Raw genomic sequence first — 23,622 nt, 5'->3', positions numbered from 1 at the left:
GACCTCTGCTTCGAGCACTTTGATTTGTTTTTTTTGCTTCCCCCAATCTCCGTCTCTTCTCAAATCGCCGGGGGGCGTGGCCCGCGGGCTTCCCGTCGCGCGCATGCGCGGTCGCCGGGGGGCGTGGCCCCACGGGCTTCCCGTCGCGCGCCGGGCGCGGCCGCGCATGCGCAGTCGCCGGGGGGCGCGCGACTGCCGTTGCCGTGGCGACGAACGCCGAGCGTGGAAGACAGACACGTGACGAGAGACACACGAGGAGAGAGACACGGGGAGAGAGACACACGGAGAGAGACAGGAGAGACACACACACGAGGGAGATAGACACGTGGAGACAGAGGAGAGACACACGAGGGAGAGACACACACACACACTGGAGAGGCAGAGGAGAGATACACACACGGAGAGAGACACACGAGGGAGAGACAGGAGAGAGACACACGAGGGAGAGAGACACACACGGAGAGAGACAGAGGAGACACACACGAGGGAGAGACACACAGGCGAGCGACACAGGTGAGGAAGAAGAAGGAGGAGGAGGGGGGGTCTGCTCCAGGTGTTAAACCGCAGAGCGACACGAGGCAAGTTTTGTTGAATCGCCTCTTGTAAGCGCTCGTTTACAATGTAAGCCTTGAGACTCTGCTGCTGATGATGATGGGTTTGTGATGGTGCACAGGTTCAATTAACAAACGCATTCAACACATTGGTCAATAAAATTTGCCTGGAAAGTCTCCAAAAAATAACATTTTATAGATAACAGGCGATGTTTCGGCCAATAGCCTTTCACAGCACTGGTGCTGTGGTCACGTGACCCCCTCTATAGATGAATTAACACAACACTCGATTGATCGATTACTTAATTCGCACTTTTTTTCACGGTTCAAAATGTAGTAAACGCCATTCGGCCAGCAACAATCAGCATGATTAAAATTGCAATAAATCAGAGGCAAAGTGACGTTCTGCTGTGCTCCAATGAACATTGAGGCATTGGGTCGGTGCTCCTCTGCTTACAGTGGCGGAAATTCCACATTTCTATGGCGGAGAATGATAATTGGTTAAACAAAACAAATCGATGAGTGAAATTCACAGGAACGGTAACCATGGTATAGTAGTAGCGACAGAAGAGTGATCAGGAGGTAACTGAGCACCGCTGAACAAGTGATTGGAGTTCCTCATTGAGTGCTGCATTATCAATCACCATGACTGCTTGACGTTGTCTGCTATGTACCCTCACTGCTGTCATAAGACATCGGTAAGGTAAGGTTAAAGGTTAAACAACGAGCCTACCTTTTACCCTTACCCCATACAAATTACCCGATTACAGGGTAATTATTGGTGTACTACTACACATGAAAAAGGTTTATAACAGGTAAATGCTAGGTAGAGCGCTTTATTCATATAAACTACTCTCGATGATTCCAATTTTACACGCTTTGTTTGAACTCACTCTGTTGTTGTCTTTATTGTTGTTGTCGGTGTTGTATCCTCAAATCTTCTAACTCAATTTTAACCCACTTCCCAATGTGGTATCGACTGCAAACTTGGTATACTTATGTTATACGGATGACAATACTATATTCTATCATAAAAAATATATATTTTTCAACATTATTTTTTATATGTTATGTTTCGGCTTGGGTCTAATTGTCCACGCTCAACTGACGTTGGCTGTAATTGGCCACGGCCCCCTTGCCTTATGGCAAGCTTCGGGGCCACTTCCTGGAGTCGTGGAGTTCTTCCATTACTAGTACATTTCATAAAAGCGTGTTTAAAAAAAAGTTTTTTTAATATTACTTATTAAATGGAGGCCACGGACTGCGCCACGGAGCTTTTAGCGGTAATCAAGGTACCGTATTTACCGGGTAATGATTCGCGCTACCTTTACCTCTACCGGGTAATTCTTCAGAGCTACCTTTACCCTACCTTACCCCTTGGCATGTCGACACCTTTACCCTTTTACCCGGTAAAAAGGGTAAATTACCTTGCCGAGGCCTAGTTGTCAAGTGCTGCGAGTTTAGAAATTGGAGGCTCCGTGATAAGTGTACAGCTCGTCACCTGTCACTCACGCTGACAACCCCCCACCTGCGCTTCCACAGCGTTTGGGGCTGCGGACATACATGGAGGCTCGCGTCCGTCAGGCGTTGGAGGCTGCCCGGCGTAACAGAGGCAAGCGAAAGAGAGCAGCCGCAGAAGAGTCCGGTGGGAAAAGGGGCATTTTTATAGATGTGGCTTTTCCCACTGGCACATCTAAACCGCGGCGGGGCCGTGCTCGGCCAGTTTGAAGCATGGGTTGCCTTTCAACTGGGAAATCTGAGCCGTGCCACTGATATCCCGTGTCAGAATCAGCATCTTTATTTAGACTGCAGGAGAAATCCGATTACGCAGATGTCCAGTATTGGCAGGTTAGCAAGTTACAGCGCAAACTACCAAACAAACGATAGGACTTAAAAATAGAGAGAATGTTAAACAAGTCACTAAATATAAATAGTAAAATACTTAATTTTAAAAGTCCGATTTGTCAAGCTTGGCCAAGGCAGCAAAAACAACAAAACAGTCGCAAACCAGACTAAGAAAGCACACAGTTGCTCAACAAAATGTCATATTAGCATGTACTTTATGATGCCAAGACAGACACAAATGATGGCATCTAGTTAAGACAAATTTACTTGTTTTAACAGGTGAGAACTCAAGATACCAGGATAGTCAAGAGTGGTCTCGTTCACCAATATGAAACTAGGGGAAATAAATTACATGAAGTACAGCAAATAAGGGGCCGTCCATAAATGACGTCACGCACTACGGGGGTGGGGGGGGGGTCAGACATTTGTGACGAGGGGGGGTGGTTTGAGAAAGGTGACGTCACATCAAAATGCACAACTTTAAATAAATATCGCTAACACGTTCTACTTAATTAATAGACTTTTTAATAAATGTTTTCTCCTACAGCATCAGAGTACAGCGCCACATTAAATACGCACTACAATGACAATAGTTTAAAGTGATTTGAAGCATGTTTTATTTGTTTTTTGGGGGGGGGGCAGAGCTTTGTGACGTGATATTTAAGGGGGGTCTGAATTTTTGTGACGCCGTGTGACGAAGGGGGGGTGGGAGTAAAAAATCGTCCAAAATCGCGTGACGTCATTTATGGACGGCCCCTAAGCAAATAAATTCAGAGCAAAAACAACTGTGCAACATGAGAAATAGAAAATATTGCACGAACATAAATGCATGTTCAATCATATTTTCCCTGTAGCGTAAGTCAGTTCGGGCAGATTTTTTTTTTTACCGATAATAGTACAATTACAATTAATTTATAAACCTCATATCTAAACTGACAAGGGTATATGTTAATTGCAAGTAGAGATATAGAGAATCAACAGCTTAGCACAGAATCGTGATTGAGATGGGAGAGTAAGGACATTTTGAAGCGATGGAATTCCAGGTGTTTTGGGCATTAACACAGAATGGGTGAGAACCATGTGATGAGTGGAATACAGTGATTCCTCGTTTATCGCGGTTAATGGGGACCGGAACCCCTCGCGATAGGTGAAAATCCGCGAAGTAGGATTGGCCCCCTAGGAATTTCCGTATATGTGTGTGGGGGTACCAGAATGTTTAAAATATATATATTTAAACTTTATATATATATTTTACTTAAATCTATTTAATTATAAAACCATTAATATTATACATTCACTCTCTCTCTCTCTCATACGATACGTATTATGGTGTTCTACACTCACCCATCGACAGTAGTATCTTGAGACTTGACTCCAGTAATGACGACGACGAGGATGACAATGACGACGATGACAGACCTGTGCAGTTCGATGAATGTGATTATGAATGATGATGGTGTTACTGCACAGGTATAATGAGGCCTTTAAATCAGTTCGAAAAATCCGCGATGCACTGAGGCCGCGAAACTTGAACCACGAAGTGGCGAGGGATTACTGTAGTTTGTAACATCAAGCACGTGGTGGAATGATTGGATTTAGAAAATTATATGTGGCATTAGAGGTCGATTTGCATATGTCAGCATAGTCTAGGATTGACTTTGTTTATGTGTAGAAAACGATAAACAGAATTTGTTTCTATACAAAGGAAAGCCTCCCTGAGTCATGTGGAGGGACAGATATGGGAAGGAGGTGTACTGTCACCTTATTTATTTCTGTAAAAAATGGTTGTAGATGTAATCAGGAAGAGGAGGTTACTCAGGATGGTATAATATGCATAATGGTGGAGGGCAAGTTACTGATACAGGCATTGGAGTGTTAACCAAGGGGAAGACATCAAGCCAATGATGATGAGACTGTGTGCTGTGTTGGCCTCATATGTGCTTGTTAAAGGCTAAATTGGGTGTGTGTTTATGTTTGTGTGTACAGATTCAAGCACTCTACTGAAAGGCTATGAGATTCTGGTCACTGCCACTACGGAAGGCCAGACAGAGGGAATCTGCCTGGCCCCAGACCTCTTTGTGATATGTGCTGAGCTTGCAATAGAGGTACACACACAACAACAACAACCGCCATTCGCCACTAAGTGGCGGTGATGTCACCACGACGCTTGTGCCAGGCCATGTGCACCTTGAGGCCACGTGAAGTGTCGAACGCCCGCTGGCAGGAGGTCACGGGGCAGACCCAGGTGCCACAGGTCGACTGACCGAGATGACTGAGATAACTGGCTGATGCACCACCTGTGTCCCCTACTGTGCCAACTTGCTGTGCTTTAGCCACCCGGCGCTCCGCTCATTGTTGTGAGCGTCGCTCCTCCGCCCTCTGTTGTTGTTGGAGGGCGACTGCCTCCAACTGCCCAGTAGCGTCCTTCACGAGCCTCCTCCACTGAGGCCGATCTTGACACCGCTGGTACCAGTCATCGGCAAGTCCACTCAGCTCCACGTCCTCCTGTACCACATCACTCCATCTCTTCTCTAGCCAGCCCGTGCCGCGCCCATTTAGCCCCCTCTATCCGGCCGAACAAAAGCTGTTTAGGCATGCGGTGGCTGGGCATGCGGGCTACATTACCTAGCCAACGCAGCCTTTGCCCGCCGGAGGAGCTCACCGATGGGACTTTGCCCAGATCTTTCAAGGATTTGTGAGTTCCTCACACAATCCAGCCTGGTTAAACCCAGGATGGATCATAGGCAGGCCAGCCTAAATGTTTCTAACCGGCGAAGATGTTCCATTAGGGGGGTTCACTTTCGCAAGCGTAGAGAAGGGAGGGAATGACCGTGGCCGATATCACACACAATAACAAAGATCCCACATGTAGCCTACTAGCTGTTGTGGCAAGTGCTGTTAGCCTCAAATTAGTAACTGTTGCGATGTGCAACATCACCATGAGGGAGACAAAGGCGGCCAGGCGTGGAGCTAGCCACCTCATCCCCTCGTGTGCCGTGCCGGCCTTCATAGGTGCTCGCTAACAGCACTTACTCCAAAAGTCTGTAGAGGATATTCGGTGGATTTTTGTCTGCACATCTCTGCCTCTGTATGTGTTTGTGTAGAATGAGCTGCTGGGTGTGGGTGAGGAGTGCGTGCGCCGGTTTCTGCAGACAGCGCCAGCCCTCGGCCCCCTGATCGTGCGCATCGTGCTTTGCCAGGCCCAGCTCAACGGAGTGCTGAGCCCCGACCGGACTGTGCGTGACACACACATACACCTACACCCCTACAAAGACAACGATCCCCCCTATATAGCCTTGACATACTGTTGGGTCAAGTGCTGTTAGCAAGTACCTATTACATCCGGTATGGCGCACAGGGGGTGGGAGGCCAGCACCATGCCCGGTCGCCTTTGTCTCCCCAGTGCTGAAGTTTACATGCCATGTCAGGTACTGGTTAAAGGTTCAGTCAACATAAGGGAGGGCCACATGCACACGCATGCTAAAGTTTGTGTGCTGTGCTGTGTATATCATGTATGTAATTTGTATGTCATGTGTGCGCTGTGTAGGCTGTGTGCTGTGTATGTAATGTGTATGTTTGTGTGTATGTTCTGTATGCTGTGTGTGCAATGCTTTTGGATGTTCTATTCTATGCATGTTGTGTGTGTATGGTGTGCATGATTTTTTGTGTATGTTGTGCATGTATTCTGTGTGTGATGTATGCTCTTGTCCCCCTGTGTGTAGGAGCAGCTGAATGAATCAATGCTCTACTACATCAAAGCTGCACATTTGGCAAAGCAGGACCCCAGGTGTGGCTCTGAATCCTGTAGCTAATATCTTAAAAAATTGTAAGGTGGCAGGGTGGCGCACGAAGGGCATGGGTTCGATTTCTAACTCAGGCATCTCTATGGAGTTTGTATGTTCTCCCTCTGTTCTGAATGGGGTTTCACCAGTTTCGTCCCATAGCTAAATAACCCATAATTTAAATGGTTTTGGCTAAACATCAAAATGCTGAAAAGTGACTTTGCAAATCACTCATTAGGGATTACACAGCAGCAACATTGCCCCCTACTGCAATACTTGGCAGGACCCTCCGAACAAAAACGCTTGAGACTCATTGCAGCTTTCTTGTGTAAACAAGCGTAATAAAAATAAATGTCTGTGTGCTATGTGGACTGGTAGCATAGCTACTGCGCTACGAACCCAGCGACTCAAGTTCAATACCCGTTCAACATTACTGCCATCTGAATCAGTCATGGCCTTCCCCTAGGTTGACTCAGCCTTACTTAAGTACCTAGTATGGTGTATAAACATCAGCCCTGGGGAGACAAAAGTGACTGGATGTAGTCCTAGCCACACCGCTGCCTTGTGTGCCATGCCAGCCTTCATAGGTGTTCGCAAATAGCTTTTGCATCAACAGCCTGCATAGCCTACTTGGGCATCTGTGTGTGTGTGTGGCAGACTGGTGCCTATGCTGTACCGCATCAGCGTGCTGTGGTGGCGCTCAGTGCAGCCCTGCTGGGTGTCTGGGCTGCGCGGGTACCTCGCTGGTATTTTGGCCGCCCTCGTACCAGCTCTGGGAGATTGGAAGGACGCAGATCCCGTGTGGACGGCAGAGCTCATGATGTGAGCTGCCTAGACACAGCCACACACTCTCACACATAGCACTCAAACACACACACCACTCCAGACACACAGATCACTGCCCACACAGGCATCATGGTCCCATCATACATACAGCACTCCACACATGCACACACAGAGCACACATGCATATGCCCTGAGTCTGGACTTCATATCTCTTCCACGGACTGCAGCTGCCTGGTTGAGTCTCTGCTGGATGCAGGGAGAAGTAAGGAGGCTGCGAGTGCCGCTGTCCGTGCTGCCCAGTATACACGCACACGTGCGCCGCACTTCCTTCCACACGTGCTGGCTCTGCAGGTACCACACACACACATACAGTGCATGCCGGGCCAGGACGTGTTTGCGTATCTATGTGTATGCATTGTGGGGAGCAGTGGTACAGTGGCTAGCGCACTGCACTGTGATTATTATCTGAACTGATCCTGGGCCTCCCCTAGGTCGACTCAGCCTCACATTAGTACCTAGTGCAGTGTGTAAACATCCCCACTCGGGAGAAGAAGGCAGTTGGACAAGGTGCTGGCCACCCACCCCCTCATGTACCATTCCGTCTATAATAGGTGCTCGCTAACAGTACTTACCCCAACAGTCTATTGGGCTATACGGGGTATCTTTGTGTGTGTGTATCTGCGCAGGTGAGACATAGGCTGCTCGACTCGGCCAAGGCTGCGAAGGAAGCCGCCTCCTCTCCACGCCTCAAGGCACTGGTCCAAATGCAGCGCATGAAGGCGTGCGTAACTCACCCTGCCATTTCGATTTAAAGCTTTCGTGACTGCAGGGATTCATCTTGGTTCTTTCGGTAAAGTCACGTAGAAGGGAAGTAATAAAATAATAAAAATAAAACATAATAATACAATTCTCACGACGTTTCGGCCACAACGCAAGCAGCCGTCCTCAGGTGAAAACCAGGTCTGTCGAGGCGACAGCGTCTGAATGAAACAGCACACGTGCTTGGAGCATATATATAAGCTGGGTTGGAAGGAGGGAAAGGAGCGCCTTGACAAAAGAATATGCATATCAAGAGGCATTTAGCATATTTATGGGAAATGCATGAGTAGCACTAATCACATTCCTGCATTTCCCATAAATATGCTAAATGCCTCTTGATATGCATAATCTTTTGTCAAGGCGCTCCTTTCCCCCCTTCCAACCCAGCTTATATATATGCTCCAAGCACGTGTGCTGTTTCATTCAGACGCTGTCGCCTCGACAGACCTGGTTTTCACCTGAGGACGGCTGCTTGCGTTGTAGCCGAAACGTCGTGAGAATTGTTTTATTATGTTTTATTTTTATTATTTTATTATTTCCCTTCTACGTGACTTTACCGAAAGAACCAAGAAGATCACCCTGCCATCCAATCCACTCATCCTCCGCACACACCTCTCGGCAGCGTGGACCAGTGCAGACCGGGCCACTTTAGGCCTGCCATGATCCACTCCTCTCTCTCCTCTCCCCCTGAGAGTCTATGGTTTATTATAATGTGGAAATTGCAGTTCGATTAAAAAAATATTGGTGTCTGTCTCGTTATCGCTGCCTCATTTGTATTGTTTCTCATTGTCTTCTGTCTTTTTGGTACAGTTTTTTTCCGCACGTGTAACATGGCCCAGAGGTAGCTCGTTCGTCGCTCGTTGCATAAGTTCACTTTTCGAATCCAACTAGCTTTGCAAATACTTCGCTTTGCATTAACGATTCGAATATTATGTTTCGTATTCTTCACGCACGATGGATGTTAAGATCCTGTGATCTCATTCTGAAACGAGTAGGCCATAGTGAGCTAGTGTCACCATTTAAATTTACTCCGTAAAAAAACGACACTGCAAGTTTATAATTGGAATTACACATCGCAATATGGCCCCCTACTGTGTCTATATAACATAGCACCTTCCGCAATAGCCTTGTGTTATACGAATGCCGCAAATACCAAATATACTCGGTTATTATGATTATTACATTGACTTGGTTTCCCTCCAGGCAACTGGAATCTGGTGAGAACCCAGCCGACATCACCGCTCAGCTCAAGCAGATCCTCAAGCTGCTCGCGTCCTGTGACTACGCGCCACCCTCCTATCACTCGGGGCCTGTCGTGCCAACCGCCCTCGCTACACCCTCTCACAATGACAGCCCGACACAGCCTGACTGCTCCCCGGAGCCAGACGCGGCCACGCCAAGCGCCAGCTGTCCTAGCAGCCTCGCGACGACCCTGGGGGACAGCCCCATGCCCACACATAGGGGCATTACCAGTCGCGGCGGCAGTGACAGCGGCGGCGTGGCTGGCAACGACGAGGCTGTGGGAGGACAGGAGTCACCAGGCACAAAACGGGAGCTTGCGAGGCTAGCCGTGGCACAGCGGTTCCAGTTCAAGGCGGCGGCAGCATCCACCACAGGACCCGTGCTGGCACACACACCCTCGCGCGCCCGCGCAACCAAGCACACAGCCGTGCTCAACTCCGTGCAGCTGCCTGACTTCTCGCCCGCATGGCCCTCCAGCGACAACTGGGGCTCAGGTGTGGAGGAGGAAGAAGGGCAGGAGGAGGAGAAAATTATTCCTGCTGCATGCAGGCCGGCAGGCAGTCGGGCCAGCAGGTCCGGGGAGAATAGAAGTGAAAAAATTGTAGAGCAGTGTGATGAGAAAGTTTCAGACAGACGTGCGAAGGAAGAGGATCAGCGAACAGATGCAGCAGATTCACCACGTGATGCGTCTATGATCGTGCTGGAAGTACCTGAGAGGATGCCACTCCCTCCAGAGGACCTCTCCTATGACAAGTGAGAATTTCGATTTTGTTGGTCATGTTTTCAGTGTTTGAGAGATGTTTTAGTTCTGCCGATCGACTTCCTGCTCAAGAAATATCACTCCCTGTCTTGGTTCATTCCGTTAAAACTTCCTCTCTGGTCCTCTGCTTTGTGCTGTGTCGGCTTTAATTAAGGCTTACGACTTTTTATAAGATTGTTTTTACACACAGCTGCTGACCACAGGCCCAAAGGCCCACTATGTCAAGTGACGAGCAATAAACAGCAATGTCGAAGTTATAGATTAGAGTGAACACTTTTACAGCAAGGTCATTATACGAGCTTGGGGGAAAATAGACGATGGGATAGAAAAAGAGCCGAGAGAGAAGTGTTGTGACCTGCAGTGTGGTGATTAAGTTTGTGGGATGGGTGAATGAGTCGTTAAGTGAGTGGGTGAGTGCGTTGTTGTGGCTTGCAGTGTTGTGGTTGAACGCAGTATGGATGAGACGAAACAGTCGGTCTGTGATCAATTAGTTCTGTCCTGAAATCAATCCAATCGTATTTTGTCGTTGTAAGTTTGTCTTCACCTTTCCTCATTCGATGACCCTGAATGTTACTATGAGGCAAGTAATCATTGATGCCCCCTCACGAGCCTGCACTCCCTGCAATTGGATGAACGGTAACAATTTAAGGTGTAAAACATTACTTTGTGGAAAGTGGTGGCACAGTATATAGCTCACTATGCTATCAACCTGGTGACTTGGGTTCGATTCCCAGCTTCAGCTGTATGCGTGTGTGTCTGTGTATGTGAGTATATGCGGGGAGTGGTAGTACAGTGGTACCTCGGTATACGTCGTTAATTCGTTCCAGAAGGTAGGACTTATACCGAAAATGACGTATACCAAACGAATTTTTCCCATAGCAAATAAAGGGAAAGGAAATAATCCGTTCCGGATTATAACAAATGATATTTTATACGGCATATACATTAATGGGGTTGTATCAAATAATTTAGACACTACTTATTACTAAAATGCATACATAAATTAAAATAAATGCATAAATGAATTAAAATAAATGAAAATGTAAATACAATTTAACATCACTTTACCTTGCTGAGAGGAGTTTAATGAATTCGCAAAAAATTCACGTTAAAATTCACAGAGTTATAGCAAGGGTTGTGCACTGAACGAGATCTACTGCACAAGCAGACTGAGGAACGGCGCTTTGTTTGAGTCGTGCACGGGGTCTACGCGGGTACGCGGTGACTCATCCAGACCCATACAAGTTCTAGCAAGCGCGTCGTATCCCAAGCAAGACGTCGTATCCCAAGACATTTTTTTCTCGTCAAAAAACGACGTGTACCAAATTCGACGTATTCCAAAGCGGTCGTATACTGAGGTACCACTGTTTAGTGGTTAACACATTGCGCTACAAACACTCCAGTTCAATTCCCTTCTTATGACCAACATCAGTGATGAATATTTGAATGAGATCCTGGGCCTCCCCTAGGTTAACTCAGTCTTAAATCAGTGCGTGGTGTGTTAGGATCACCACTTTAGAGACAAAGGCGGCTCTGCGTGGTGCTGCCCACCCCCCCCCTCGTGTGCCCGTGAACAGCACTTGCCCCAACTGTATGTTTAAAACGATATAGGTATGTGAGATCTTTGTTTGAATGTCTGTTTGTGTGCAGGCTGTCGTTGCTGCTGGAGCTGGCCCAGCTCTGCCTGGATCAACTGCAGCTGCCTCTGGCTTCCCAGTGCCTAATGGCTATTGAGGCGTGCAGGCCAGCCGTAAGCTCAGGCTGCACAGCACTCACTACACACACACACGACAGAGACCACACAACATACCACTCACTCATACCGCACACATAGCCACCACACCACACACACACACTACGCACAACACACACTATGCACACGTACACACACCACTCATTCGCTCGGACAACCAGCACACTACACGCACACATCCTGAACACCACTCACACATGTCTTGTGTGTGTCATGTGTTGTTTATTAGTGTTCGTGTAAGGTGTTATGAGTGTTGTCATTGAGGGCATGTGTAAGTTGTTATGGAATGTTGGTGTTGTCTCTAGTAGTGTGTATATCGCATTGTGTTTGTGTTGTGTCGATTAGAGTTGATGCATGTGTTGTTGTATATGTGTATGTGTTGTTGTGTTATGGGTATGGCGTCATATATGTGTAAACCAGTTGGGGCGGTGACATGGCCGAGCGATAGCGCGTTCTCTGATTGTTGTAGAGTTTCTTGGTTCGAATCCAGTTGGCCGCCCTAATTAATACTGTGGTGTGTATCAACATTACAATACTTTGGAGTAATTTTTGACCTTTGAACCTTGACGCCGGCACACAATGGCCTACCCTTGCAAATGACATCAAGGGATCTTTAACGTCCACTGCGAAGCGGAGGGAGCTTACTGACATGGTTACGTACACCCGTAGTGTGAATCGGGGCTATCGCCGGACTTGAACTGCGAACCTCTGATAGGAAGCAGCGAACACGCTACCGCTAGGCCCCACGTCACCCGTCGTGTATAGCATGGTAAACATCAAATATTTGTGGTATTGTGTATGCTGCGTCGTGCTTGTATTAACTATGTGTGCCTTGTGTGTGTAAGGCACTTTGGGGTGTGGTAGTGTAGTGGTTAGCGCTGTGCTACAAACCCGGCCCCCTGAGTTCGATTCTCGCTCACGGCCAACACCAGTGACGATTATCTGAACTGATTCTGGGCCTCCCCTAAGTCGACTCAGCCTCAAATTAGTATCCTGTGCAGTATGGAAACATCGCCACTAGGGAGACAAAGGCGGTTGGGCGTGGTGCTGGCCACCCACCCCCTCATGTACCATTCCGGCCATAATAGGTGCTCTCTAACAGCACTTGCCACAACAGTCTGTTCAAGGCTTTACGGGGAATATTTGGAAATATGGTGTCGTGCCTGTGTTAACTATTTGTATCTTGTGTGTGTGTAGGGTACTATGCTACTGCGTGTGGAGTGTGTGCGAGCACAGCTCTCCGTGTCCACGCTGGGAGATGACCTGAGCCACCGTTCAGTGCAGGTGCCTCCTCTCGCTTGCACACAATGTCGGCCATCACACTCCACCATTCCAGCTTAGCCTAGACCACAGGCAACGTCTACATATATATAATAGTTTTAATGATAATTTACAGCCCTTTGTCAACCCACTGCTAGATGAAGGCCTCCCCACGCCATGTGGGCTAGATAAAACTTGCTGTTAATCTTAGCTGTGGTCAGGAATCAAACTCAGGAAGACGGTCATGCTCGTGGTGCAGTGCACTAACCACTGTGAAACCGTTGAATGTACTGCACTGATGAGCTCTAATGAGGATGAAATCGATTTACAGTTGTGCCTTTGTTTCACTGCTGCCTGTCAGAATTGTTATGTTTTTTCACCTCTTCTAGTTAACTACATATTCAGTTATGTTGAGATGGTGGTCTGGATAAGGCTGAGATCTTTTCTAAGTGCAAAGCAGTTGTGTGTTGCTGAACCTAAATTTACTCCCTGTCACTGTTAAAGTCATAGCTTACACTGCCTTTGTTTCTGCATGATGATGATGACGATGCTCGGCAGCTGTCCCTGTGGGTACAAAGGTGGGGGGGGGGGTTATTGCTCTGTGTAATTCCAATTGAGTAATTTTGTGGGTTTTAACAAAAATGGCAACAAATAAAGGAAGCCATGAAACTGATAGGAACAGGTGGAAACATCTCATTCGGCTCCATCATCTCTTTAAGAAGATAGAAGGAAACTAAGGAAGAAGAGAGAAGTGTGCAGATCATTTTTCGATTTTGGCAACATTAACATTGGCACAGGCACACAAACGGCCTACCCGTTTGAAATAACATCAGGGGATCTTTAACATCCCATGTAAAGCGGGTGGCGCGTATTATTTCATGGTTAATACACCCCTAGGAACGGACTAGGGTGGGCACCGGGCTCGAGTCAAGACCATGTGAATCAAGTGGCGAACGAACGTGCCACCGCTGAGCCATCTAACTGCCCTCTCTCGTTCCAAGTGGACTGCCACCCTCAAAGGAATGGCGCTGCCTCCGTGGTCGCCCCCGTTATACGTGCATCAAACAAATTACTCGAGACGCCGGTGTATGGCAGCAAGAGCAGTTAATGCGAATGCTGTCGCAAGAGGTCAGACGTTTGTCGCAACGGTCCTTCACTGACTATGCGTGATGAATGAATCTCTCTCTCCCTGCAGGTGCGCTTGGCGGCCGTGCAGCGCCTGCAAGCCGTGCTGCAGAGTGGCGTGGATGGGCGCTGTGCCCCGGGGGCTGCCGCATCCTCCTCCGATGCTGCCCGGGTGACGCAGGAGCTGAGCGCAGCGCTTTGGAACCTCTCTGTGCCGCTGCTTGGCCTCCCCAGCATGCCCTCTCGTGTGTGCGGGGCCCTTGTAATTGCCGCGCGGCGCCTGCAGGAGGCCCAGAGGTGCGGAGCCGAGCACACTGTGCGCTTGTCATGTGAATGCATGTAGGTGCTTATGTATGTATATTTAACTTATTTCGCACCATATGTAGCCAATCGTGCTAATCGGAGGTGCACTCACGTGGGGAGGGGTGGTGCAGTGGTTAGCGGACTGCACCTACAAACCCAACGACCCGAGTTCAATTGCAATTCTGGTAATGCTAGTGTGAGCCAACACTGGTGACCAACATCCGAACTGGCCCTCGTTTTCCCTCAAATGATTACCTGATGTGGTGTGGACACATCACTACTGGGAAGACAAAGGCAGTTGGGCATGTTCCTGGCCACCAACCCCCTTGTGTACCATGCCAGCCTTCATAGGTACTCGCTAATAGCATTTGCCCCAAAAGTCTATTAAGGTTATGCGGGGAATCTTTTGTCTTTGCATATGGGGAGTGGTGGCAGAGTGGTTAACACATTGGGCTACGAACCATCGCCACCCGAGTTCAATTCCCGCTCACGGCCAACATTCGATGACGAATATCTGAACCGGTCCTGGGCCTCCCCTCTGCTAGCTCAGCCTTAAATGACTACCTGGTGAGACAAAGAGGGCCGGGCATAGTGCAATCCACACCATCCCGTCGTGTGCTTTGTTGGCCTTCATATAGGTGCTCACGAACAGCACTTGACCAACAGCCTGTTAAAGTCTATGTGGGGGATCTTTGTCTTTGTCAGCCCCCTGCACGACCTGCGCTGGCAGCTACACTGGGCGCTAGCAGAGATGGAGCAGGACCAAGTAGTGCGTGGCTCTGGCTCCGCAGAGCGCCACCTGCTGGAGGCGGAACGTCTGGCTCCGAGCGCCGGCCACAGAGACCGTGCCCGTGCCGCCCTGCAGCGCCATCGCCACCGCTGTGCGGCAAACTCCCTCCCATCTTCCTCCATCGAGGAGGCAGCCACTATAATCTACCAGGTGTGTGTGGGAGGGTGATAGAGGGAGTTAGTGTGAGAGATAGTGTGTGTAAGAGTGAGTGGGCCTCACACAATCTATTGCAACTTACAGCAATGCACATTGTACAACAGCAAACATGCACAGCACACAACACACAAAGCAAACACGTGGCATACAAGTCAAAAGTCAAACTGGTTTCTGGCTCAAATGAGTACTGAGCTAGTGCTCATCTCCTGCTTACAGCCAGTGGCAGAAAGTCCACATTCTTATGGCAGGATCGAGTATATCCATAGGACAACCACCGTTGGCTTCCCCAAAAATATTGTACTTATTTTATCAACCCCAGAGGGATGCCGTGCAAAATATATCCATAAATTGCACTCCCCCCCCCCACCCCCAAAAAAATATATACAAAAGTCTACTTTTATACTTTTTGCATGGTGTACAGTCTGGAAACACCCACATGCCAAATTTCCCTTTTATATATATAGATTTATAAATTACAGCTCTTTACTAATCCACTTCTAAATAAAAGCCTCCCCACGACATGCTATCATGGGGGTTTGTTGACCATGAATCTTTCAAATCTTTTTTAGGAGGGTCCCGCCAAGTTTTTTTTTAAGTTAGGGGATGATTATTGCTACGTGTATTTCAATTTGGATTTGGTGATTTTTGAATTTGTCAAATTTGGACCATAATACCGGCACACAATACCCTCCTCATTTCAAATTACATCATGGGATCTCTGAAGTCCACTGTGAAGCAGACAGTGGGTAGTATGTTGCGGTTAATACACCCGCAGTAATAACCAGGACGGCCTGCCAAATTCGAACCACAAACCCTCTGAAAAAGGCGGCGAATGCATTTTTACCATTGGGCCATGCTACCACCAGCGTTCCATATTTTTTACTCATTGCTTTGGATCTGCTTTTTGTGTTTATTTTTTGTCCTTTCCACGCACCTTTGACTACGTACTGTGCGAAAGACGTTCAACATACATGTATACATATAACAAGAATGATCAAAAGTCAATGGGCCACAAAGGATGGGAAGATGAGAGCAAATGTGAGGGTATGGGCGGTGCTATGTTGTGTGTGACGTGCAGATGGCGGGGATTACTGTCCTGCCCAGCGGCGCTCGTGCTCTGCTCATCAAGGCAGGGAGAGCTCTGGCTCCTGACACTTTCATGCAAGTGCTGGAGGCCGAGAATCCTCACAGAGGTACGTGTGTGTATGTGTGTGAGCGTGTGTGTGTGTGGGGAGCGGTAGTGTAGCGGTTAGTGCGCTGCGCTACGAACCCAGCGACCCGGGTTCGATTCCTGCTCACGGCCAACACCAGTGACGATTATCTGAACTGGTCCTGGGCCTTCCCTAGATCGACTCAGCCTCAAATGAGTACCTGGCGCGGTGTGTAAACATCGCTACTGGAGGGACAAAGATGGTCGGGCGTGGTGCTGGCCACCCACCCACTCCTGTACCGTTCCGGCCTTCATAGGTGCTCGCTAACAGCACTTTCCCCAACAGGCTATTAAAGGCTATACGGGGCGTCTTTGTCTTTGTGTGGGTGGAGTGGCAGTGTAGTGGTTAATGCACTTCGCTATGAAACCACCGACGCGGTGACGAATATTTGAACTGGTCCTGGGCCTCTCCGAGGTCGACTTAGCCTTAAATGAGTACAGTACCTGTTGTGCGTAAATATCAGCATTGAGAAGACAGAGGTGGTCATGCATGGTGCTGGTTACACCACCCTCTCGTGCTGGCCTTCACAGGTGTTCATTAACAACACTTGCCCCAACAGTCTGTTAAAGGCTATATGGGGGATCTTTGTCCTTGTGTTGCAGCGGAGAGCAGTGATGGACCGTTGGCTGAGCGGGCACGCCTGCATGCTCAGGCATCTATCAGGGCAGCGAGTCACTTGCTCACCATCGGCCCCGATCGTGAGAGGGACCGGTGAGAGGACACAAAGACACAGAGACACGGAGACATGAATGCGGGGGGGGGGGGGGGTTATCTGGGCACTAACTAAGCAGCTCGAAAATTAAAGCAGGATGAAGGAGAATAGGGTAAGCAACTAGGCTTTTGGCAAAAGAACATGGCAGGTAAGTGTCGTAGCTACAACGGGGCAGGACAGGGGAGGGCCAGTTCCTGACACAGGCATTGGAATGGTGTCCACAAGTCTAGCAACCAAGGTGGAAGAGAAGACCTTCAGCCGGACGGTGGGATACTGTCAGGGCAGATCTTTGGAGGTTACTTAAATCCTGCTGAGCTTTCGAGGACGTAGGGGATCGAACGCATTCCGTTGGAGTTCACCAAAGGGAGGAGAGGCATGTGACAAACAATTGTGGACTTCCCCCGCAGCCATACATTAACGGCGGTGTGTGCAGCCCTAAGCACCCAGAGACCTGAGTTCAAATCCCGGCAATGGCTGTCATCAGCAGCGAGTGATGTCTGAACCGATCACGGGCCCCCAATTTGGCAACCCTTCAGTGACCAGTCTGGTGATGTATGGTCAATCAATTCCCACGACCCATAGAGTGTGGTGAGGGGGAAAGGGGCTTCATCCAGTAGTGGACTGACAGAAGCCTGTTCATCCGATTAGTGTCCCGCACCTGCGATTAGCATGGTTGGCTACATATTATGACATCTGTTTATACAGGAAGCCTTGCTGAGCCTTGTGACTTTTTCAGGAGGGTCCTGCCAAGTAAAATTTTCTATTTTGGCAAATTTGGACCATGACACCAGTACACAATGGCCTACTCTTGACGTCATGGGATCTTGAACGTCCTCTGTCAAGCAAACGGCACGTATTTTTAAATCCTTTATATTAAGTTCACTTACTTGCTTGCTTGCGCGCTTACGACCGTTCAAATCTTTCGGTCGTTTTTTAACCCACTTCCCGTGATCCAATCGAGCTGACATTTTGCACACAGACTCGTTGTGCGTGACAATTAATTTTCGTGAAATTTTTTTTCCAAATTTGTACACTTTTTAGGAATTTATTTTTTATATTTAATTACCAATTGCTTAATGGTGGCAGGCAATCATCTGACCCATATGTGGCAGCCATCTCAAGCCAGAGGACGAGAGGACTCTAGCCGCCACGCATATAAAGGATTTATAGTGAAAAACTTTGTTTTTACGGGTTAATTTTTTACGGTTAATGCACCCCCAGTATTATCCAGGGCAGCTGCTGGATTCGAACCGCCCTTCATAGGTGCTCCCTCAGAGCACTTGCTCCAAAAGTCTGTTAAGGCTATACGGTGGATCTTTGTATTTTTACGATGCTATCCACGTGTAAGTCTGTGCGTGTGTCTCTGTGCGTGTCCCTGCATATAGTGTTCACCTGTGGGCAGAGCTGGCCGCGCTGTGTGTGCGTCACAACGTGTGGGACGTGAGCCGCGTCGCCACACGCTTCTGCCTCCTCTATGACGACGGGCGGTGGCGTGCCCAGCTGCCTGGTGACTCATTCATTCATTCACTCATTTATTCCCTTAGTCAATTTCACTCACTCATTAATTCACTAATTCAGTTATTGCATCTCTCATGTATTCATTTACTTTTTCGTTCAGTCACTCATTCACTTGTCCATGTGCTCCCTAATCATTCACTCATTTACTTACTCATTCACCCATTCATTCACTCCTTTAGTTACTCTTCACTCGCTCATGTATTTGTTCTCTCATTGGATGCATCTGTGCATGTGTGGTTTGTGTTTATGCTTGTGTGTATGTGTGTGGTTTGTATATACACGTGTGTGTGCATGCATTTGTATGTGTGTGCGCACTCACACACAGAGGAAGAAAGCAATGGACCCCAATCAAAACCTCAACCACAGTCCAAGCAGCAGCAAGCACCACAATCGCAGCAGCAGGAGCAACAGCTCCGCTTAGACCCTCAGCCCCAGCAGCAACAGCGAGTGGCGGAGGTGGCGTCGGGGCAGCAGCAGTCTGTGCTATCCGCTCAGTCCGATCGCGAGGTGCTCACCTCACTAGCCAACATCAACTTCATGTGTGCAGAGGTGAGGCTCAGACACAGAAACACCCTCTATAAAAAAGCCTTGAGACTCAGTGAGGTTTGTCTGGGTAAACAAGCATATTAATAAAAGAGTGTCAATGCAGGGATAAAGGTGCACATGGCCCTGTGTCTCCCCAGGCCACGGCTGAGTTACTGAGGAGAGAAGGAGTGGGGTTGTATGAGGTTCCTCCTCTACCTGCCCAGTACGTGGTCCCAGGGCCCCCTCCAGGGCACGAGGGCCTCCCACCAGACCAGCAGAGCTCCCCACCAGACCAGCTGACCGACTGGAAGACATACACGTAAGTGCCACAATTGCCAACCGTACCGATGTTCATAATAATATTTGCATTCATATGGCGCTTGCTTTAATGCCGTAGCAACTCAAAGTACCTTACGTGACATCTCATGTCAAGCAACCAGGAAACATCGAGTCACAGGGAGACAGAGAGATACTGAGGGACAGAGAGAGATGCATGCAAACAAGAGAGATACCGAGGGACAGAGAGACACGGGGAGACAGATAGACAATGGGAAACAGCGATATGGAGGGACAGAGACACGGAGAGACAGAGAGATGAATTAATAAATGAATGTTGTGTGCCTTGGCTGCCCAGCGACTGGCTGCATGAGCTGTCAGAGCGCGTGATTGGCTGCCTGCTGCGGGGGGCGGGGTTGGGCGCAGAGCTGGGCGACGTTGCTGTGGTGATGGGAGCAGGTGTGCGGCTCTGGAACCACGTGGCTCCGCTGGTGGCGTCCGGGAGAGAGGGCGATGTGCTGGACCAGCTCACCACCGGCCTGAACGTGCTCAGGGAGACGCACACACACAGGTGCAGGCAGCACAAAGACACACACATATATGCAACTACAACAATTCCCACTATAGCCTTAACAAACTGTTGGGGCAAGTGCTGTAAGTACGGGTAGATGAAGGCCAGCACGGCAAACGAGGTGGTGGGTGGCCGACACCACGCTCGGCCACCTTTGTCTTTCCATTGATGGACAATTCACGAGATACTCATACAAGACTGTGTTGACCTAGAGGAGGCCCAGGACCGGTTCATATATTTTCCACTAATGTTGGCTGTGAAGGAGAATCAAACTCAGGTTGCCAGGTTTGTAGCAAAGTGCGCTAACCGCAACGCTATCCCTCTCCACACACAGATACACATACATAAAGACAAAGATACACAGATCCACATACAGAGACACACAGGTGCAGGCAACATTGCTACTACCACCGCCATCGTCATCATCAACACTGTTAGCACCAATATCATCACTGACTCCAATATCACTCCTGCCACCAAGTATTCATACATTTCTCATCCACATGTTGCTCCCCTCCCTGTGTGCCGTGCCCCCTTACCCCTCACCTCACTCAGTGACCCTGAGCTGTTGGGGCTGCTCTGTGCCGCTGTGGCACGAGGCATGTGCTCCACCTGGCTGCCCCCAGCACCCCCGATGCCTCCCGTGCCCCCCGTGTCCTCCGCAGCAACCAGGAAGCAGCAACAGGGTGGCAACAAGCAACAGGGAGGGGGCCCTGCAATCAGTCCTGAGGCCTTGATTCAGCTGAAGAAAGCCCTGGAGGTATAATCAGTGGTGTGAATGTGCCGATCTACTTTGGTATGCCTTCCGAAGACAGGGTGTTTATGGAGTGGAGGTGTAGTGGTTAGCACAATGCGGTACAAATCCAGCGACTAAGGTTTAACTCCCAGTTACGGCTAACATCAGTGATGTATATTGTAAACGGCCCTGGGTCTCCCTTAGGTCAACTTACCCTTGAAATCGTCACCCCCTCGTGGATCGTACCGACCTTTCATAGGTGCTCACTAACAGCACTTCCCCCAACAGTCTGTTTAGGCTAAAAGGAGTATTTTTGTCTGTGTGTGCAGGTGTGTGAGTTTGGGCTGCAGATGACGAGTGTGTCTCCGGAGGGCTCGGCCTCTCGGCAACTGCTGTCAGCCTGGGCCAGAATCAAACTGGGACTTCAGCAGCCACCTGTGCTCCCTCCCACACAGGTGGCCAGTCCGCACACGCACAGGACACTACTGTGAAGTGCCAGGCTATGTGAACTTTGAGGCTACTGGGCAGTCTGAGGCAGTCGCCCTCCATCAACAACAGAGGGTGGAGGAGCAACGTCACAACAATAAGCAGAGAGCCAGGCAGCTAGAACACAACAGCTTGGCACAGTGAGGAGCACAGGTGGTGCATATGCCAGTCATGTCCGTTAAATCATAACACCTGGGTCTATCCCATGATTTTCTGCCCATGATTTCCAAGCACAAATAGCCTGGCAATATTTTAGTGATGAGGTCACCGCCACTTTTTTGCCAAGCACCTGTTGGATTTTGTATTAATGCATGTGTGTTGATGTGTTTTTTTTACAGGGTGGTAGTGCAGTGATGCGCGTTCTGCTTGCTCTGGAGGCCCACAGCCTCAGCCCGTGTGGACTCGCCTCCCCACCCTGCCCCTCCCTCACTGAGGTGACAATGGCATGGCCTTCTCTGCACCTGCAGCCTCTGCATATTTGATGTATAGTTTTCAACAACGCAAACATCAGAAGAGAGAAGCAGGATATACCGATCGCTCCTTCTCAGCTGCCTATGCAGTGCCGAGTCACCGTCTGCTGCACCGAGACAGCTGCTACTGGGGGTGCCCTTTGAGTAGTTGAGATGAGATGTAATGCAAGGTTCTTTGAGATGCAAAGGCATTTAAGCGAGTGCCCAGTACAGTATGTCCCTGGGTTGCAGAAGACCTGACTTATGGAAATCCAACTTTAAGGATAACGCTCCCATAAATCATGTAAAAAAAAACGAGGAAAATTTGCGTTAATTACGTAAGCACAAGTCGTGCAGCGTGGTGAGGTCGCGGATGAATACCGCGGAGCGAGTTGTAAGGCAGGTAGCATCTTCCCCAAGGCGATGGTGCGTAGCCGCTCTGCACTCTCAGTCACACTGTTACATTGTTACCATGTGTATACTGTACCCGCCACATCGTGTCGTAACTTTCACTGTAATATCACCATTATATTCTTGGTTCTTTCGGTAAAGTCACGTAGAAGGGAAATAACAAAACAATATAAATATAAAACAATAAAAAACTATTTACTGTGTGTACTTTATTAAAAACAATTATTTTATTTTGTATTGTTTTATATTTATATTGTTTTGTTATTTCCCTTCTACGTGACTTTACCGAAAGAACCAAGAATATGAATCCCTGCAGTCACGAAAGCTTTAAATAAAAAAATATCACCATTAATTGTATTGTAATAGTGACTGGAAAGGTTTAAGGTAAATGGAAGTTTTTGTAGTGTTACGTTATTGTTGTTATTTATGCTTAGAACTATCTTTCCCCCCCCATATTTGTATTGCTGGTTTTCTTAATTTTAAGTTTATTTCATGAGTTATTTACTGTATGTACTTTATTTAACACAATTACACTTCGATTGCTTCTGGTCTCAGCCAACAATGATCGGAGAAGTCTAGGTCTAGCCTAATGCACGATAAACAAACATTCGGAAGTGACTGCTTTCTGTTAACAATTAAAATTAAAATGTTTCGTGTTATTCATAAACAATTGGATACAGTATATATTCCATTGTTTTAATTATGGATAGTGTTAGGGTATACGTATATTCAATGAAATTAAAGAATCATAGGAAGTGCAGAGCGTATGTACAGTGATATGATAGAGGTTGCTATAGAAAATGGGTGATGGCGTGATACAGTACTGAGAGAAAACGAACTAGTAATCGGGTAGGAGAGGTACAACTATTCCAGCTATGGGATTTTATCTTGATTTTGGGGAAAAAATGGTTCAGTGTCTGACATAGGGAAAATTCGGGTTAAGGATCGTTCTCAGGAACCTAAACCTTCCGTAACCCGGGGACTGCCTGTACATGCAAAGATCGTTATTCTTATTATATCTGACCTGATCCTGGGCCTCCCCTATGTTGACTCAGCCTTAAATGAGTACCTAGTTCGGTGTGTAAACATCAGCAATGGAGACACAAATGTGTCCGAGAATGTGGCCGACCACCTACCCTAGTACCAACAGTCTATGAAAGGCTATATGGGGGATTCATCTTCTTGGTTCTTTCGGTAAAGTCACGTAGAAGGGAAGTAATAAAATAATAAAAATAAAACATAATAAAATGAAATAATTCTCACGACGTTTCAGCTACAACGCAAGCAGCCGTCTTCAGGTGAAGAATGAGACACTACCAAGCTAGGAGCTTATATATAAACTGGGTTGGAGGTGGAAGAGCGCCTTAACAAAAAGAATGTGCATATGAAGAGGAATTTAGCATATTCATGGAAAATGCGTAGGAGGTGGGCGGGGGGGGGGGTTTCAAAGTCATATTATGCCCATGCATTATGCAGGATCAGCAGCACCAAGGGGGGGTGCAGGGAGTAGCATTAACAAAGGAAAGGAATGTTATTGATATGTAGCTGCAGTTAC

At 48.2% G+C, this 23,622-nt stretch overlaps 1 protein-coding gene across 1 annotated transcript in view; it reads left to right on the top strand.

The window, feature by feature from the left end:
• Positions 1-2,114: 2,114 nt before the first annotated feature.
• Positions 2,115-23,622, top strand: part of CFAP46 (cilia and flagella associated protein 46) — a 67,146-nt gene continuing 45,638 nt past the window's right edge. The window contains exons 1-21 of the mRNA XM_078602248.1: positions 2,115-2,196; positions 4,383-4,501; positions 5,501-5,632; positions 6,119-6,183; positions 6,836-7,000; positions 7,192-7,315; positions 7,651-7,745; positions 8,987-9,778; positions 11,436-11,535; positions 12,736-12,822; positions 13,994-14,220; positions 14,932-15,166; positions 16,251-16,365; positions 16,986-17,094; positions 18,481-18,602; positions 18,939-19,162; positions 19,297-19,457; positions 19,773-19,985; positions 20,541-20,745; positions 21,051-21,176; positions 21,546-21,641. Of these exons, the coding sequence (XP_078458374.1) occupies positions 2,115-2,196; positions 4,383-4,501; positions 5,501-5,632; positions 6,119-6,183; positions 6,836-7,000; positions 7,192-7,315; positions 7,651-7,745; positions 8,987-9,778; positions 11,436-11,535; positions 12,736-12,822; positions 13,994-14,220; positions 14,932-15,166; positions 16,251-16,365; positions 16,986-17,094; positions 18,481-18,602; positions 18,939-19,162; positions 19,297-19,457; positions 19,773-19,985; positions 20,541-20,745; positions 21,051-21,176; positions 21,546-21,641 (3,594 nt within the window). The remainder of the gene's footprint in view (positions 2,197-4,382; positions 4,502-5,500; positions 5,633-6,118; positions 6,184-6,835; positions 7,001-7,191; positions 7,316-7,650; positions 7,746-8,986; positions 9,779-11,435; positions 11,536-12,735; positions 12,823-13,993; positions 14,221-14,931; positions 15,167-16,250; positions 16,366-16,985; positions 17,095-18,480; positions 18,603-18,938; positions 19,163-19,296; positions 19,458-19,772; positions 19,986-20,540; positions 20,746-21,050; positions 21,177-21,545; positions 21,642-23,622) is intronic.

This window comes from Lampetra planeri, chromosome 1, assembly GCF_965212315.1.
Source record: "Lampetra planeri chromosome 1, kcLamPlan1.2.h2, whole genome shotgun sequence".
Lineage (NCBI taxonomy): Eukaryota > Metazoa > Chordata > Hyperoartia > Petromyzontiformes > Petromyzontidae > Lampetra > Lampetra planeri.
This window is presented reverse-complemented; position numbering and strand designations above follow the sequence as displayed.